Consider the following 20,783-nt stretch of genomic DNA (forward strand, 5'->3'; position numbering starts at 1 on the left):
ATGCAGCGGTTTGGATGGCACAAGTTAGAGGCAGAAGGGGCCCACTGGTCCAACCCAGGTGTTATGCGTACATGACTCGTCAGAGTGGCGCGTTAGGAAAACAGAGGCGCACAGTCGCATATAAATGGGGTTCACTAACAAGGTATTCAAGTGTGACAACTCTCCTGGGTTGTGGGGCGTGTCACACCACCAGCTACACGCAGCAGCAGATGGGGCGCTAGTGTTCCAGTCCTCGGCAGGTCGCTGGTTCGGCCCTCCGAGGCCAACGCAGGGTCCGCAGTCAGCCAGCGGGGGGCCACGCCACAGTTCGCTACTGCAGGCAGTCTTGTTGGCCCCAAATACACGCCGCAGGCATCCAGATGCGAGGGGCGCAGATTCAGACGCCAGATCGCAGGCACTTGTTGTTGCCGCGATCTTAGCCACACTGGCGAGGAAGCACGCCACGGGTTGCCTTGCAGCTCCCAGTGGGCGGCGCTGAGGCAGCAGGGGCGAAGACTGACTGGCGGCGCATCCTGACGTCGTCACAACTCCGCAGCCGTGCAAGGCCGACACACAGCAGTGCGCTGCATGGGTCGCTGAGGCAGCCATTCCGTGCCAAGCTGTTTTGCAGACAGCGAAGTGGAGTCCTCAGCATTGCGGGACCCAGGGATGCAGACCGAGTGGAATGGGGGCACTGTAGCTGGAAATAATAAATAACTTGGGAAACTCTGACGAGTTTTAATAGGGTGCATCCTGACAGCCCATCCTGGTCAAACATTCCTCTACAGTATATAGCGTATTGTAAATATGTCTGATCAAGGAAATTTATGGTATAGTAAAATTACTTTAGAATTGACACTTCACTTCAAAAGGAACACATGGAGGTGCTAAGCAGAGTTGCCACGACTTGCACACAACACACAGTAAATCTTATATCTGGTTGATGAACGAATATGGAACTAACATCAGTGACTTCTGGAACTGCTGCACAATTTTTTCATCAGTTATATCTGCAGCAACAAAATTTTAAGTTGACATACAGAAAACTGAAAATATTAAACTTCCTGGCAGATTAAAACTACGCACTGGACTGAGACTCAAACTCTGGACCTTTTCCTTCCGTGGGTAATTGCTCTACCAACTGAATTACTCAAGCACAACTCACAACCCATCCTCACAGCTTTACTTCTGTCAGTACCTCAACTCCTACCTTCCAAACGTCACAGAAGTTCTCTTGTGAAAGGCAAAGGTCCCGAGTCTCAGTCTGGCACATAGTTTTAATCTGCAGAAAGTTTCGTATCAGCACACACTCCACTTTAGGAATTCTGGAATTTAAAAAATGATTTCCTTATGACATTACTGAATTTTTGACATGCAGGAAACTTTTTTCTTACAGAATTTAGATGAACACATAACGCAAAAGAAACTAAGATAACACGAGATTTTCATATGCTCCAAATCTGAACTCTTTCAGAGATATTCAACACAAGGTAATTTGAGTTTACTGTGACACATGATGCTACAGCTGCATGTACAACACTTAGCTGTTGCCGTTTTTGTTTCACTGCGAGAAAAGAAGCACTAGATTTGTAATTAACCTGTTGATACATTTTGTGAACAAACTGTTTATTTGTAACATAACAAAAAAGAATATGCCTGTTAATCGACATGAGGAAACATCGGTTTGGAATAAAGGACAATATTGTAGAACAGTATTGCAACTGCTATATTACAGAAAGTGAGGGGGATTACTTTTGGTCAATAAAACTCACTTCCTGAGATGAACTTCATTCAGACTCAGTTTCTGGTAATAGCCATCTTATTAACAGTCAAAACTTCTAAAAATATAATTTTTCTATGGAAATATTTAAACTGCACATGCCAATCCTTCATCTAAATCTGCCTATGCATCTTTTTTGTGACGACAATGAAAAATCTCTATTGACATTATTCTCATTGCTATCACAAATGCTGGAAGTGACACTGTCAGCGCTGTTATTTAATGCAGAGATCATTTCTGAAACTTTTTTAAAATAGCTTCCTTTTGCTATGCTTATTCCATGATGACAAACTTGTTTCAAACATTGTTCAGCATCACACAATGAATAGATAACCGCCGCAAGATGCCTGAAGCTAAAGCATAGTGAACAAGTGTTGCGGTGCGGGTAAAGGTAAGGCAACTAGGATAGCAGTTGTCACTACATGTCTCATGGAATTGACTAGCTTTGTGCTATGCCTTCCTCCTGGGCCTCATCTCTCACTACTTCCTTTGTAGCTGTCAATTCTAAGGTAATTTTAAATAGACTGCAACTGGCTAAGTGGCTTTCCCCTTGGCAACAGTCTGTGTAGTTGAACCATAAGTAAACCCATCTATGTTTTATTTCTTTTCAGTCACCCATTTCTCGTGATTCAGGAACACGGCTTAGTGACAACACAACATTCAAGTTTTTAAGGTTTACATAGATGGAAGGGTTTCATATGTCCACTGTACTAAATTAGCAGCCATAACCACTAAGTTGGGAAAGGTATTGTCAATACTAGGATTGGATTGTTTTGGGGGAAGAGACCAAACAGCGAGGTCATCGGTCTCATTGGATTAGGGAACGATGGGGAAGGACGTTGGCCGTGCCCTTTCAAAGGAACCATCCTGGCATTTGCCTGTAGCGATTTAAGGAAATGACGGAAAACCTGTGAATACCAGGGATTTCAGTAAAAAATAAAACAGATAAATAAATAAAAACACAAACGTTAGCAGCATCAAGCCCTGAGCACAGTAACAGTGGACTCGCTTAGTCAAAAGAGATGTGTCACGGTTCTTAAACGACACCCAGTAGCAAGAAGATAGAACAATCCCTGAAATTTTGATTTTGATTCTGGAACGCCCTATACTTGCAATGTTAAAATAACGCTTATGAATTACATCTTTCCTCACAAAGTATTTGAGGTAGGAAGTTGAACTTTTTACAGATTATTTATTGGAATATGGGCTCCAACTTAACATAGGGATTTTACAAAATTTTAGTTCAGTTATTAAAGATGATTTTTTTTCTATTGTAATGAAAATTCACAACATTTTTTTGCAATTTTTTATTTATATATTCAAAAATATACAGTTTTTTGGAAAAAGGCTGTGTTAAATTATGCAGAAGGTACTGTGTAACATTTACTGAAAGTTAGAAACAAATATGTTTGGAAGATCCTTAGAAAACATGTAATTAGTATGAGAAAATAAAAGTTTTGGGAATCGAGCGACAAAGATTGGATTAATTTTTTAGTGCATTCCAGGTCCATAGGATGGATTATCTTCATCCTCTGCAAACTCCTCCTCCAGCTTCCTCTTGTTCCTCCTCCTGTTTACTCTTCCTTGTATTTCTAGACTCTTTACAGCCCTGTCTGCAGCCCGAAGGCGTTCCTTGTCTAAAGCAAGCATCGCTCGTACCATGTTAGAACCTATCTTCATTCCCATATTTCTAAATACCTTTGGTTTTCCAACATTTCTCCTTTTCTTAAAAGCCTTCAAAGGATTTCTAATAACTTTACTTTTACTCATTATTATACTTCAACAAAACAGAGACTCAAGAAACAGAATTAATTACGAATATTTTCGAGATAACGACAGAGTAAATAAACATGAAACAATCGACAATCACACCAGCAATACATATTGAACCATCACAGGTTAGCCACAACACATACTTTATCTCACATCACTAAAATGTACCTGATGAACACGGACGTTAATAATAACACCATTTGACAGCAGTTTAACAGCGCCACAGTGGGTCACGCCCATGTAGAACACATTTCAAAAAAAATTTAAAAATAGTTGTAGTCTTCGGAATTGAATAAATTATATATCTATTAAAAGGTAATAGTCTGCAGATTCAGAAAACGCAAAAAAGTAAAAATTGAACTTTTCATGATTTTGAGCCTTTCCGGAGCCCCTTAAATGAGCATCAGTACAGTGGATTTAAATCATGTTATTTCTAATAGAACATTAAACACAACTTTCTGTCATTCTCACAAAGAGAAGTATTGCTGTTTCAGACTTTCCTGAGATAATAACTGTTTCAGTGGTTCACAGGTGTCGCATCGGATAATAATGTGGGAGATTCACAGTATTTCAATGAGACAGCAGCTCGTCATTTTCAGGTGCTTACTAAGGTGTTGCTGAACTGGCTCGCCAATATATATGCCAACTCACTAGGAAAAGTGCAGGTGCCAAGGGGTGGGGTTATAACATCACTGTAGACGAAACACAGAGCACAGTGACATCCAGAGCCCCCTGCCGGAGAAACGAGCCACCGTCTTCACATGTACAACAAGGGAAAGCGCAAATCACGGCTGAGCATGCACGCAGGCAGTGTTGGCACCCAGTTTAAGCGTTTGGACTCCGGTTCCCCATCTGAGATGACTCCGATTCATTCGTCTGTGGCCGACGATGCCGTAATACCGTCCATTCTGGTTGCAATGCATTGCTGAGTTGAAATACTGAGTCTCAACTGATCAGGTCATTACTTATATATATTTCTACTGCTTCTGTAATGATGGAGTCCCAGTACATGGAAGCAAACGAAAGGCTGTTTCTCTCTCCGTAGGTCACCTGTAACCCCATGTAAAGACAGTGTTCAGCCACAGCAGCATTTTCTGGCTGACTTAATCTGGTGTGGCGTCTATGATCAGTACTTCTATCCTTAGCAGAGCGACACACATGGTCAATGTACGTTTTCCCACACGGCATGGGATTTTATATATATTCCTGGTCTCCTTAGACCTAGGTTGTCTTTAACAGAACCCAAGATAGTTTGCACTCATGCTGGATGGAGGAAGACGATGTTTTTTGAACGTCCTGCCAATTTAAAGGACATGCCACCAACATAGTTTATAAAAACCATCCTTGTGGAGTTTACGTTTCTTCTGAATGTTTGTGTGTGCAAGTTGAAATGCATTATGGTTCCATTTATCAGAGAGCACCTGTTTCATACACATACAGAGAGAAGATCACTAAGCTCTGCCGATAAGCTCCCTGCATCTGAGAAACCTAGCTCTACGATTGCGAGTCTTTACTATGCCACACCGAGTGAGGTGGAGCAGTGGTTAGCACACTGGACTCGCATTTGGATGGACAACAATTGAAACCCATGTCTGGCCATTCTGCTTTAGGTTTTCAGTGATTTCTCTAAATCGCTTCACGCAAATCCCAGGATGATTCCTTTGAAAAGGCACGAGCGATTTCCTTACCCATCCTGCCCTCACCTGACGGAGCCAATGACCTTGCTGTTTGGTCCCCGCCACCATATTAATCACCCAACCAACCAACTATGCTACAGCGTATAGATGGGTGATGGCAGCTCATAGCTCGTAGATATAGGTCAGTAAGTTGGTTTACCCAACACACAGCAACTCAAGGAACTATCATCTCTTCTGTGGACCAAAACACCTAAACATGGGAAATCTCCATTTTTGTCCACTTCCACGATGAAGCAAATGCTCAGATGGGAGTAAGTTAAGGTGTTCCAGAAATGCAGGAAATGTTGCTGCTCCATGTGGCCAAACTACAAAGGTGTTGTCCACATATCTCCACAAATATTTAGGTTTCAACACCACTGACTGAAGTGCTTTTTCCTCAAAGTCTTCCACACAAAGGATAGCTATTATGATAGACAAAGGGCTACCCATAACACTGCCAGTTTGCTCCAAATGTTATGGATTAAATAAAAAGTCAAGGTAAGCACGTTTTTGAATAGATGTAAGATGTCCTCCTACAACTTAATTTCTTTAAGTTGTAATGACTCCATCAGAGGTACTCGTATGAACAAAGTGACATTGAAATTCACTAAAACAGCAGCTGATTCAAGACAATGTGCTCAGTTGCTGTATAAAATCCTCGAAATTTCAAATGTGATGTTCACATTTTCCTACCTAAGGGCTCAGAAGTGAAGCCAGATTTTTTGCTAGGTAATATGTTGGGGCTCCTATATTGCTCACAATGGGGTGAAGTGGAACCTCTTCCTTACAGATCTAGGCAACCCATGAAGTTGTGGTGAGACTGGCACTTGTGCTATTATGCTTTTTTCAAGATGTTCAGGAAACTGTCTAGCTTTGAGCTGAGCAGACATCTTCCACTGCAGTGCGTCAGTTGGATCCTTCTGGAGACGATAAGCAGTCCTGCAGTAAATCCATCATTTTGCAAAGTAAGATGTTGCAGGCAAAAGATCAGTAGAATATCAGCAAGTAAAATCTCCATTTCTGTGTCTTCTCTTAAGGAAGATGCCCGTACCAAAGCAGAGCATCAACAATGAAGAAAGGAAAGCTCTCCATCCCATAATAGCTAACCTTTCTTATGAAAGACGTCAGGGAAAAAGCACTTCAGTCAGCAGTGTTGAAACGTAAATGTTTCTGGAGATATGTGGACAACACCTTTGTAGTAGTAGTCGAATGGAGCAACACTTCCTACATTTCTGGAACACCATAACAAACTCCACCCGAGCATTTGCTTCATCATGAAAGTGGAGAAAAATGGAGGTCTCCCATTCTTAGATGTCTTGGTAAACAGAAAAGACAACGGTTTCTTGGATCATAGTGTGTTCCATAACGCAACACACACTGACCTGTGTGTATAAGCTATGAGCTGCCATCATCCATCTCAATGCTGTGGCATATTACGGGCTCTCTATCATAGAGCTAGAGCTCTCAGGTGCAGAGAGCTTATCAGCAGAGCTTAGCCATTTTTGCTCTGATGGTTTTCCTACCCTATGTTGGTGACATGTCTTTCAAGATTGGCACATGGACCAGCAAGATTGGAAAATAAGGACTGGCAAATAAAATTTGTGACGAGTGCAATATATGCTGGGTTCTGACAAAGACAATCGAGGTCTAAGGAGACTGGGGATATATAAAATACTGTGCCAGTGTGGGAAAACTTAAATTGCCCATACATGTCACATTGTTGAGGATAGATGCATTGAACAAAACTGTCACACCAGATTGGGTCAGCCACGAAAGTCTGCTGTGGCTGAACACTGTCTTGACATGGGACACAAATGAATTACGGAGAGACAAAGAGCCTTTTGACCACTTCCCCATACTGGGACTCCATGATTAAAAAGCAGTCAAAATACATATAGGTAATGACCTGATTAATAGAGACAAGGGATTTCAACTGTGTGCCCTGTTTCTCCAGCTGGGGTCACTGGATGTCGTAGTTCTCTATATTCGTCTACGATGACTTTATACCCTCACTCCTTGGTGCCTGCATTTTTCGAGCAAGTCAGCATTTATGCTGGCGAGCCAGTGCAGCAACCCTTAGTAAGCACCTGAAGATGATGAGCAGCTGTCTCATTAAAATATTGCGCAGCTTCCATAACATTATCTGATGCAACACCTGTGAACCACTGAATCTGGAAAAGTTTTGTTCTGAGTTTTCAACTGTAGGTTCTTTAAGCAGCACACTGGACACCCCACAGAAATCTCTTCAAACATTCCACTTTTGTGGCTATTTTTGCTTCTATAGATGTTTAATCTCTTTTTTGGCCTCCTCCACGATAATCTTTGCTGCAATATGTATTGGTTGATTCGCCACGACTGTCAGACTCTCCCTGCAGTGCTTACTATGCAGCAATCGATAGTTTCCCACCAATTTAGACATATCAGCACACAGCTGTCCACATACCATTTCCTCATTTAGAAGAGCTACTAAATTACTCACCCCCTAACTACATTACAAGCCTAGTATGAACCAGCCTTTACAGTACAATCCTCTGGAACATGCAGCATTTTTCAGTGACCATTTCTGAGCCGAGTACAACAAGTCAAAAGACATAATCAATAAATATTACTTTTCTGATTTCAACTATTATACTGCATTACATTTTTCAAGGTTAATTACAAAACCATGCACATGCATCCACACACACATGCCTATAAATGCCTACACCCCAAATGGTGCCAGCTGGACAAGTACTGCCAGTGCTGCATTTTGGCATGTAGACTAGGTTGTAGTGGGGATAGTGCTGCGTGGGGTGGGTAGAGGGTTACGAAGGTGAAAAGCCTAGCCCATGTAACTGACACCCTTTACTCCCAAATTCCCAGCTGCCTCCCTCTGAACTGCCACCCACCCACACCAATCCCAACCCCTGCATCCAGTCCCTTTCTCCCTACCTCTACCCACCCCTCTCGACATCTCCTCCATCAACAGCTAACTCAATGGCTGAAATGCGGCAGTGGCACTGATCGTCCAGCAAGTACCCTGTAGGGGGCAGGTGCATGTGCCTGTGGTTTACTCCAGCTTGAAGAAGAATATGACTCTGAATGACAACAAGTTTTCTTTGTTTTGTGTGTGCCTGTTGACAATGCTTCTGCTTTTCAGTAAGTGGCCCCCTTTAATCCAAAAGTATTTACATTCCACCAGAACTTTCCTATAGCATTTATACTGTACTACAATCTGGAAATTCTGGCTCTGCAATCGCAGGACACAAGAAGCCTGCACTCACAATGTTTACAACAATACCACTGGTTCTTTTTACTTTTTTTCATGCTGTAAGTCGGATATCTTCTCACAGAGGGACTTTGCTTTCAAGAGGATTCAAAAATGCTTGTGAATCTCTTACCCTCAAGTGGTTCTCTCTTCCAACTACCAGCCTATTTATCTTGTACTTGCTTGACAAAGCTTCTCTAGAATTACACAAATAAGGCATATGGAACTCTGACACAATCTTCCATTGATATAAATCAAAAATAGTTTCCTGATGTGGTAATTCAATAAGGCTTCTTTACTGAGAATAGTAGGTACAGTGAAAATTTAGCTCTGTTGTTAAACATTGTCACTATACGTAACTGAAAATTTGTTTAACAATTTACTGCTGCTTTAAAAGTATGAAAGAATTTATAAAATGCTAAAATTTTAAGATAGAACTGTACAGATGGGTTAAATACTGACACACAGATAAATCCACTCTAAACACACAAGACTGAAATTCCCTTATCTTCTCTTCACTCTCATTATGCAAAACACATTGGTGGCAGTAGAATCATTCTGCTGTCAGCTGCAAATGCCTATTCTCCAAATTTTCTCAATAGTGTTTCACAATAAAATCGTTGTCATCCCTCCAAGGATTCCCGTTTGCGCTCCCAGACTATTTCCATAATACTTGTGTGCTGATTGAACCTACCAGTATCAAATTTAGCAGCATGCCTGTGAATTTCCTTGATGTCTTGCTATAACTTGGCCTGGTAGGGACCTCAGACACCTGAGAAGTACTCCAGAATGGGTTTCAATAGTGTTTGATAAGCAGTCTCCTTTACAGATGAGGTACATTTCCTACCCAATAAGCTGAAGTCGACAATTTGTCTTCTACAACCGACTCAACGTACTCATTTTGTTTCATATCAATTTGCAATGTTATACCTAAATATTTAATCACCGGTGACCGTGTCAAGCAGCACCCAAATATTACGAGGTATGATCAACAATTAACAAAAAGTTTTTAATTTCATGAGCTTTATAGATCTGATTTTCAAAATTCTTTTTCTCTTCTTGGCAAACATGTTCATGATGTATGTTTGCATTTCCAGCTGTATCGGATATTTAAATAGAATAAAGTGCAGCACTGCTTTTGAAATGTTTACTGTGGCTTTTGTCGTTTCTACTATGAGTAAGGCTAGAGTTTACCAGTGATATGAACTTTCCAAAGAGGGTTGAGAAGATCAAGACGACGACTGCCTTGGATGCCCTACCACATCAATTACCGACGACAATGAGCATGAAGTAAAGAAAATTGTTCTGGAAAAACACTGATCATCATCAGAGACGTTGCTGATGATGTTAGCATATTGTTTGGCTCATGCTAAACTTTTTTTTCTATGTTTTAGGAATGAAACACGTAGCAGCAATGTCTTCCAAAACTGTTGAATTTCAACCAAAAACGATGTCTTGCAGACCAGTGGCAGACTAAGTGGGAGCAGCCTGTCCCAGGCCTCTGGTCCTGGAAGGCCTCCAAAATCTCATGGACCTTGAAATTTGGAGGCCCCGAGAACCAGACAATTTTCAATCAAATCCCAAACAAGGTTGTAACATGTTCAGTAAATAAGAGGCAATTTGAAGTCCCAGGACCCATACATATGGAAAATAAATGGGAAACACTGCAGAGGATAAGTCAAATAATATTCAACAGTAGTTAGAAAACAATAGGCTGGACATTACGTTGTGCAGGCCTCAAGGTTATGACAATGCCGCATCAATGTAAGTTATACATGGAGGAGTACAAGGAAAAATCAAGAAGTCAGTCCAAAACCTCTGTTCAGTCCCTGAGCTAATCATTCCTTAAATCTTTGTGGAGTTGAATAATTGTGTTCCCTCTAGCGTCATCAGTTTTGGAACTGTAGAGAAGTTACATTTATTCATTTTTGTCGTCTTCCTAAAGATGGGAATTACTTTTAGAAAAAAGGAGGAAAAATCTGAAACATTTGTCTGATACTCACTAGAATGCTGATTACAATTCTGTTAAAAAAAGTCTACAAGAAAACATGAAAACATTATGGGCACTTTGAAAGATATGCAAGATCCATCAAAGGCAAACCTTGATGCTGTATCTGCAGCTAGCTTGCACCTTCCAGTTGCATGCGATTTTTACCTCTTCAGCCTACATCAACTTTTGACACGATACTGAAGGAAGTAAATTTAGTACAGTCCAACAGTATCTACAGTCTCTAAAAATGACTTTGGATAAAGAACTCACCAAATCAAAAACACTGAATGAGGTTTCAGAGCTGGAAAGAACAATAGTTCTATACATTGTTGTTACTTTCGGCACTAAAAAAATGTGATACGGACATTAACATTGAGCAACAAGGAAGAAGGAGGCTAAATAAAACACCACCGGGTGAATTAGCTCATGATGCTGGTTTATTGATTCAAGAAGTAGTTCATTAATAAATGTTTGAATTCGCAGATCAAAGTATACAAGAATCATCATGGTACACAGCCATGAGTAAAAATCACCAAAATTTTCCAAATTGTTGAAACAAAATTTATGCTCAAAGCTTCTGATGGTGCTCTGTTAGTAGCACTGGAGAATCTGGTAGAATTTTACAATCAATTTGAAAAGGAGCTGGTGCTGCAAGAAATGAAATGGTATCACAGGCATCCGTGTGCAACCACTATGAGTGTGGATGTTGTTGCTAGATGGACATGCTAAGAAATTCTTCAATTTATAATTAAATGGGACTTCAGTGAGACATCATCCTATACATCACTCACAACCTAATACTTCTTGACCAATTGTATCCCAATCAAATCATGCAAGAGAAGTTTTTCTAACCTGAAACTAATAAAAATAATCTTCACTTTTACAATGAATCAGGAAGAAAAAGCCAATCAGTCTATTTTATCAACTGAAAGAAAAATTCCTAATGACACAGATTTCAACAATATTATTAAAAATTTCAGTGCAATAAAGGTAAAATGTATTTTTCTTAGTCTATTCTATATTAATTCTTTGCACTCTACCTGATGGTTGCTATGCTCAACGCTGGTTCCTATTCCGAGTTCTTCACCTATATACTTAAGTATGCAAACCCTGTCCCAAAAAAATGCAACACCCACAAGTTCACTTTATTGACACGCGAGGTGACACGTAGCTCATCAATATGATGATGAATTCAGGCCAAATGAAACATGTCACAGCAAAGGGTGCCCAGACAGTAGCATCAATATTCTGGTATTCTCCTGTGGCAGCAACACAAGTGTGTATTCACACATGTAAACAATGTTAAAGATGCCAAACGGCAACCTGCAATACGTTGTCCCATGCATCCTGTGCCTTTTGGTGCAATTTGGCAATGGTTCTTGCACGCTCTGGAAAGTGATCAAGTTCCTGCTTCATCATGTCCCATACATATTCAATTGGTGGAGCAGTCATGATCTTGCCGGCCAGGGCAGTTGTTTACAACACAAAGAGCACACTGTATCACAGCAGCATTGTCCTGCTTCAAAAGCACATCACCTCCTGTCTCAGAACTGGCAGGGGCACCACGATAACAGCCTGTGCAATGTAGTGGGCATTGGTTACTTTACTCTGCAGAAACACTAAATGTGATCACAAGTTGTAACTGAGGGCTTCCCACATCATGCAACCAGTAATGGGACACGTGTCTCTTGAGCGCATGCACTCTGGAATAGGTAGCTCACCACGTCTACACCACATATGTGCACATCCATCATTTGCACACAGGCAGAACCTACTCATCACTGAAGACAACACAGCACCATTCCACTCTCCTGTCAACTATTTTACAACACCAGAGTAGCCATGCTTGGCTGTGCCATGGTGTCATTGGTAGCCTGCCTAGAGGCACACCTGACCTTAATCCTGCTTCAAGCAGACAGTTTCCAATGGTCCCTGATGACACAACTGGTGCAACATATTTCCTGTTTGATGATGGACCATGATCGGTCAGTCACCATTGCTAGCACAGTGCATCAATCTTGACATGCATCTGTACTGTGCCAATGTTCAAAACCTTGTCTACAGTTATGGGAAGGTTCCACAGAACAATGTTGACAGCACTGGCACACCACCAATACATTGTGCCCAATATGTAGCGCAGTCTGTTGATAGGTTCATCCAGCTTCCCGCAGGTCCCACAATGCAATCCCCTTCAAATAGCTGAAACTGTTCAGAATGAGTAAATAGCCATTGGTGAGGCATTGTAGCAGCCTAGAATGAATGATGCAAAAACTGTTCACCTCTAAACTCAGCATACTTACCACCTGCAGAGCAAAAGCAGAGGATGCAGAGAGAGGCCACATGCACACCATCTGATTTCTGATGACTGACAAATGGATCACTAACATTACAATCGCGCAGCATGCACGTATTACACCCTGATTCAACTGAACAGCACTTGAGGGTGTAGCATTTTTTCCAGTAGTTGTGTTACAATTACTACAGTGTAGAGTACACACATTATAAATACTTGACAGTTTTGTCAGCTGTTACATCTATGCTATTTAATTTTTACAAAATGTAAATACAAATACACCACTTGACAACTGCTGAAGAACAACTGACACTTGCTTAAAAACATGCCAATAGCTACAGAAAAGCTGCCAACTGCTATGGAACACCTGATCAATGATAATAAAAGGAAATGTAGAGGACAGGATGTGTTAACTGCAGCAAAACCTGTGCACAATGCATTCGACAGTTCATGCAGTATGGCGTTTTACAAAGTATCATCTTGCATTTAAAGAAGGCCATTGAACATGGAAATGCTACGAGAAAGCATGTCTGTGGATGTGGATGGACTACCACACAGCAAGAGAATTGATACATAGTCCTAGTGGCAAAAAGGAACAGACATCTCACTCCTCAGCAGATTGCTGCACACCTTGCAACCACTACCTGTACATGTCTCTGCCAAAACTATTTCGTGGCAATTAAATCAGGCTGGTTTGTAAGCTCAGAAGCCAGTTAAATGCAGCCCACTTAAACCAAGCCATCATCAAGAAAGAGTTTGTTGGTGTAGGGAGCATGCTGGTTGGGGGTCAGCAACAGTGGTCTGCCGAATCCCACTTCACTGTGGCAAGTGATTCTGACCAGCAGTTGTGTGGAGAGAGGGGAACACATTACTCACCATAGAATCTTCTTAAACATCATCGGTATGGTCTAGCCATTATGGTGTGGGCAGGCATTCTGCAGAATGTCTGAATACTGCTGCATATCTATGGGTAAGTTACTGTTAAAGCACAGTGGTGCTGCAACAAGATTATTCTGGATCATGTCCATCTGTTTAGGGATAAAGCAGGTCCTGACTTTCTGTTTATGAGTGACAATGCCCATCCATAAAGGACCACTGAGATGCTGGAAAGTGAAGATACTGAACTTATGGAACAGCCTGCATGTTGGTTGGTTGTTTTGGGGGAAGAGACCAAACTGCGAGGTCATCAGTCTCATCGGTTTAGAGAAGGACGGGGAAGATTGGGAAAGAAAGTCGGCCGTGCCCTTTCAAAGGAACCATCCCGGCATTTGCCTGGAGCAATTTAGGGAAATCACGGAAAACCTAAATCAGGATGGCCGGACGCGGGATTGAACAGTCGTCCTCCCGAATCAGCCTGCATGTTCCCCGGACCTAAACCCTATAGGATATGCCTGAGATGCTCTTGGCAGGTGTGTTTGTCAACAAACACTCCATCCCTGAATCATGCAACTGAAACCCACCTTCAGAGAGGTGTCTGGCAATATCCACTAAGGACTCCTCGACAATATGGTAGCCAGCATGAATAACAAGTGCACAATGTTCATTACTGTGTGAGGAGGGCATATTCCTTACTGAGAGTCCGATATCAACCTTTATGTTGGGATTCTGATCTGTGTCAAACATGAACATTATTTATGTCTGTTAACCTGCTTTCTTACGTGGCGAAATCTGTATCATTTTTCATTATAAATATATCACTCCACCTCTATTACGTATGCACTGTGTTTCAAGTCATTTACTACTTCCTGGGATTATTTCTGTCCCACAATGCCTCTGTTCCTTTGCAACTGTCAAGCAGTGTATATCAGTTTCCAAGAAGACTGAGGGCTTCATTTAGTTTCACCACCTCAGGCCACTGATTGGCTTACTCTGCCACTATTGTAGACATCACTCAGCAATTGCTAAATGAAGTAGATAGTGATCCAGAACTTCTAAAGATTATAACAGGTGATGAAACACGTATATACGGGCATGATGTCTCAACACGCTGCAATTGTTGCTATGGAAACTGCCTGCAGAGACATGAAAAAAGTTTGATCTTATGTGAAGGTTCTTCTCGTTTTCTTCAATACAATGGCATAGTGAATCATGAGTTCCTGCCTTTTGCTCATACGGTCATTAAGGAATACTATCTGGAAGTTATGCACCATTTGAGTGAAGCAATCCGAAGAAAACGACCAGCACTATGGAAAAACCACTCATGGAAATTGCATCACGATAATGCTCCCGCTCACATATCAATGCTTCTTTTTTTATTTTTTGGCAATAAACAGAACCATTATGTTGTCTCAGCCACTGTATTCACCGGGCATGGCCCCCTGGACTTCTCTGTTCCGAGTGTTGAAGAGAACCATAAAGGATGATGTTTTGCCACTACTGAACAGAATCACTGAAGGGGCTAAACACCATAATGAAAAGCGAGTTCCAGAAGAGCTTTCAAGATTGGAAAAAGCACTGGCATAAGTATACTATAAATAAGAGGAATTACTTTGAAGGGGACAATGTTTTTGTTGATGAACAAATTAAGATACTTTGAGAAAGAAAAATTCCTGTAACTTTTTGACCATACCTCGTACTGCATTTGAACATTAGAGGATTGTTTTTCCTACTTATCGACATTAACTTACATCTTTCTACATTTAGGGAAAGCTGTCATTCATCAAACCGAGCAGAAATTCCATCCTGTATCCTCCTATAGTCACTCAATGATGACACTTCCCTCTACACTACAGCAACATCAGCAAACCGTTACCAACCGCCACTCAACCTACCTGTTAGATCATTTATTTACACAAAAAGAAACAGTGGTCCTATGGGGCACTCCCGATGATATCCTTCTGTGATGACCACTCACCCTTCAGGACAACATACTGGGTTCTATTACTTAAGAAGTCTTCGAGCCACTCACGTATCTGGGAATCAATTCCATACACTTGGACCTTCGTTAACAGTCTGCAGTGGATCACTGTAACAAATGATTTCCAGAAATCTAGAAATATGGTGTCTGCCTGTTCCCCTTCATCCATGGTTCACAGGATATTGTGTGAGGAAAGGGCAAGTGGAGATTCGCACAAACAATGCTTTCTAATTCTTGCTGCTCTGTCAAAGAAATTTATTATATTCAAACCTAGAACTTATTCAAGACTTCTGATGTAAACCAGTGTTAAGGATACTGTTCTGTAGTTTAATGGGCCATTTCTTTTACCTTTCTTATATATGAGAGTTACTAGTGTTTTTTTTTTTTCTTATTTGCTTGGGACATTGCACTGGGCAAGTGATCTATATATAAAGAAGGGTGCCTGTTTGTTTGCTAGTAATTCATACAAATCTACAATTCCACTCCAATCCTGATGAAATATTGCACACTTTACCTTCAAGACAAGAGGAAGATCACTATCTACATAAGATTTTGTTATCTAACTTGAAACAAAGTGGAAAGGTTGTTAGGAAAAAAATCTATGAAAGTTCTTGGCCAATTTACCTCAAATTTCTATGTGATCCCATAATGAACATTTGGGAAGAAACAGTGTCACGAACCATTTTGACAAGCACGTTATGCATGACAGATATACCACTATAATTTGCAATTTAAAAAGAAATCAAAGCATAATTTGTGATGTAATTATTATTACAAAACTTTTGGTTTGAAACTGATGAATATTTGCAGAAGTCAGAACCGGAAGCCTAGAACCTGATTTTTATTAATGTGCAGGTGAAGATGTATTCATTCATTGCATTCGATTGACACCCAGTGATTCAATTATGACTGCTGACAATGCAATTGCAGGTACCCATGTGGCTTGCATTCGCTATATCAACAAGGCACAGGGCCAATCACTTTGCGTTGTAGATATTAAACATCCCAGGAAATGCCACACACTACAGCTAGTTCAGGATAAAGACAAGTAGGGGGCCAATGCCACAGAAATCTATGTAAAACCGAATTGGGATTCTATCTGGACATGGCAACTTATTTGCTTTTAACTCATTTACTTGCTTCTCAATGCCAGGGACGCCTATTTCCTTGTCCTCTATACAGGAGTCTGTGTGACAGTCGACTAATAGTATCTCTTTACAATTCTCCTGCGTGAGTTTATAAATGTGAAACTTCAGCTCTCTTTTTGCTGCCTTCTATTGCCACACCAGATTGGTTGGTTGGTTGGTTTTGGGGTTTGATGGGGGCTAAACAACGAGGTCATCAGTTCCCTGTTCCTAACATACATACTTGTAAAAGGCCTATAAAGTAAAAGCGTAACCTCTGCACTCAGAGGGAGGGAACACCAAGGGGTACAGAGCTACAATGAACATCTACATCTGCATACATACTCTGCAATCCACCATACGGTGTGTGGCAGAGGATACCTCGTACCACAACTAGCATCTTCTCTCCCTGTTCCACTCCCAAACAGAACGAGGGAAAAATGACTGCCTATATGCCTCTGTACAAGCCCTAATCTCTCTTATCACACACAACACAACACAAAATAGAGGACACTTAAAAGGAGCAGAGCAAATAGTTCACTAGAGTAAAACAGACTACAGTGGTTGATGGATCAGGTAAAAGGTCAACCACTCAACTACAAACGAAGAACCTCCAGCTGGAAAGCATTGATAGAGGTATCAACACAACTTGTTACCATAAAAGACACTATTTTGGTATCCACAACACAATTAAGTCTCTGGAGTGGGTGTAGCCTGAGAAATCATGCGAGAGCGCCCACACTAGAGCGAGTGATAAAACCCAGCTGCACAGATAAAACGTAAAACTGAGTCAGCTATAGAGGCATCGTCATCGTCACCTAAAATTAAAGGAAGTGCAGCTGGTAAATTAAAGGACTGCCGCAAGGGGGCTAAAAGGGGGCAGTCCATCAGAAGATGGACCACTGTCAGCCCTGCATCACAGCGACACTTGAGCGGGTTCTCACCACGAAGGAGATAGCTGTGGGTGAACCGCGTATGTCCGATTCGGAGACGGCAGAGAACAACTGAGTCCCTTCACATGCCCCTCAAGGATGAGTTCCATATGGCCATGGACGACTTGACCTTGTGGAGCTTATTTGGCGCGTTCAAGACAGACCATTCAGAGCTACAGACATCGTGGACCTTGCGATGTAGGGCTGACTGGAGGTCTCTTTCCACGAGACCAAGCTCCAGGTGTGGCGAAGTGGTGGCCTGCTTGGCCAACAGATCGACACATTCGTTTCCTGGAATGCCGATGTGGTCCAGGGTCCACACAAACGTCGCTGAACGACCACACTCGGCGAGAGCAGAAACAGCATCTCGAATACCGCGCACCAAAGATTCCCGAGAAAAACACTGGTTGAATGCTTGCAATCCACTCAGGGAGTCACTGCATACCATGCCAGATTGGCTGATGACTGACTGAACAGAAGCCTTTGACCAGCTTCATGATTTTATGTAGGACCATTATTTTCTCAGGTTCTCTGCAAGACCATTCTATCTACTAACTTTTACCTGTCAACACGTCTGTTCTCTCTCCTCTCTCTCCCTCTCACCCCCCCCCCCCTCCCCCTGCCGCCCAAGGGTGCAACCATCTCCGCATCCTTAGCATTTACCGCATTTTGTTATTCAACCACAGTGGAACTTTTTCTGTCCTTAACCCACATACTTGGTACATACTTTTCCACAGCACAATTTACAGTTGGTTAAACTTTGCCCATAAATGTTCTATGTTCATTATATTTGAACTAAATGATGTCCGTTCATTGTCTAAGTAGGATCCAACAACTGCTTACCTAACCTTTTTCCACTAAAAATACTCTCCTAGCATTCTTGATGGATTTTTTAAACTTTAGTAACCACTGTCACTACAATGACATCACAAATACTGGTCTCTGACACTGTCAAGAAGGTCAAGCTTGTTTGCAGCTAAAAGGTGTACAATATGTTTATTGTGTTTGGCTTGTCAAACTAGCCACTTACGACAATTTTGGGAAAATGGGTTCAGAACTACTTCGCAAGACTGTAGCATCTGCCATGAATCCATAGGTGACCCAGTCTCTACTCTGTAGGTTAATGACAGCTCCAACTAATACTGCACGATCTGGGTATTTTTGTGCTACTGAGTATTAACTTTCTTTGAATGACTCTACAAATACTATGGTGGCATTGGGGGAGGGTGGGGGGAGAGGGCTTTAAAGCATCCGATGATTAACTGGAGCTCACATAGGCTGCTTACTTTCTTCCAGATAACTTCACAGTCAGACTCAATTTTGACTTTATAGAGATTTCCAACTCATCCAAACATTTCAGAAAATAAATTTTGCATAAATTTTTCTCCCTTGGCAATGTTGTATTAGAGCTATACAATAAATAGCCATTTTAGCTTTGTCAAGTGCAAGTTGTGTACACTATTTATATGGTTTTTCCAGCAGAATGGGCTTGATTCAACAACAATTTTATTACGAATGCTAGTGCTGGCCTTACAGCACCATCATCTACAACAATAACGTGAGAAGGCCAGGTGTCAGAGCATCTCCTGACTCTTTGGCCTTAACTGACGTGAGTTAATATGCAGGTGTTTCTATTTGTTTGTGAGATGATCCCATTCATTGATTTGGGAACCGTGTATGATTCAGCCCACAATGGAAGATCATGTGAAAGGTAGGTAGCTCGCTATGTCAAAGTGGACTGCATCAAAACAGATGGCCTCTTTTTTTCTTCTTCTTCACATTATGCGCCACTGAAATGTAAGCAGTATGCTGGAGAACCACAAATGCCAGTATCTAGGTAATGAGTGCAGTGTTGCTGAACAAATGCACCAACAGCACTGCTAGAAAATAAAGACTTTAAGGGAACCTGATCAATCTAGAAGGAACTTTCCCAATACCAGAAGGATGTAGCACGTACAAATGGAAATTTTTGAAGGCAGAACATTTCTGGTGGAATTTATTGCCTTAAGTTCTAAGTTGGCAATGAAAATGGCCAAGTAAGTTCCTTGACAGTATTAATATTTTATTGCATGATACCACAAATTTCCATATTACTTTCCTAAAATTTCCTCTTTCAGTATTCTATGCACAATGCAGTAAGACTCAATTAGCTTGTAGTAAATGCCTGGCATCCAGATTGTAGTGTTAATTGAACCCCTTAAGAATTCACTAATCCTGCTAAGATGAATCATCCTAAAAATTGAAGCCCCAATGCGTATTTAATTAAACTGGTAAACATTTACCTCCATGGAAACATGCCAAAAAGTGTGTCATCCTTTTAGCAGCAATTGCAGACATTACAAACTTTTTTTTTGCCTAATTTTCTTTCTTTCTGAAAAAAAAATGCAAATTTCTACTCCACATCATCACATTTATGACTGAACAGTTGAAACAGCTTTTCAGGGCTAAACACTGTACCGATTTCTTGAGCATGTGCATTTGCAAATGTTACCTTTCCTTGAAACATCATGGTCAGATTTCAAAACGTCCATAATTTGCCACTTAACTGTGTTTGGAACCCAAGGGTATGTTTTGTAATGAAAACTTATCTTCACTTCAAGAACTCTGATGACACTTGATTTTAAGTGAAGGTGAAGTACTACCATGTATTTCTCAATACACTATTTACAGAAAGATTTTCTGATATATACTGACATTACTAGCAGGTAGGTGACAACAACAATCAACATTGGTAAGGTATTTGACAGACATGTACGAAAAGCCATTATTCAGAAATAAAACTTACCCATTATGGCAGATTCTTTGGTATATTCAGTAAGTGACAATGAATACGTCAGTAACACAGTAAAAGTTGATAACTGTTCAGTGTAGTAAAAGAATGCAAAGTAGTAGAGAACAGGAAACAGGGACATATTCAAAGCTGTGGCAAGATCCCTCCATTTGCACTCATCTGCCAAACATTTCCTGCCATCACACCACCTCCCCTGAAAAAGATTAACAAATAAACAACCACAAGCATTTATCGCAAGCATACTATTCACGTTAGATTAGGAGGGCCACCTGAGATGTGATATTAAGCCTTAGATGTACATTTTATTTAGGTGCAAAACAATGAAATAACTACATTACAAA

At 41.1% G+C, this 20,783-nt stretch overlaps 1 protein-coding gene across 1 annotated transcript in view; it reads right to left on the bottom strand.

Annotated features, from left to right (window-relative positions):
- Positions 1 to 20,783, bottom strand: part of LOC126248328 (putative Dol-P-Glc:Glc(2)Man(9)GlcNAc(2)-PP-Dol alpha-1,2-glucosyltransferase) — a 91,773-nt gene that overhangs the window by 46,762 nt on the left and 24,228 nt on the right. Inside the window, exon 3 of the mRNA XM_049949220.1 lies at positions 20,437 to 20,635. Coding sequence (XP_049805177.1) covers positions 20,437 to 20,635 — 199 coding nt within the window. The remainder of the gene's footprint in view (positions 1 to 20,436; positions 20,636 to 20,783) is intronic.

Source organism: Schistocerca nitens, chromosome 3 (genome assembly GCF_023898315.1).
Source record: "Schistocerca nitens isolate TAMUIC-IGC-003100 chromosome 3, iqSchNite1.1, whole genome shotgun sequence".
Lineage (NCBI taxonomy): Eukaryota > Metazoa > Arthropoda > Insecta > Orthoptera > Acrididae > Schistocerca > Schistocerca nitens.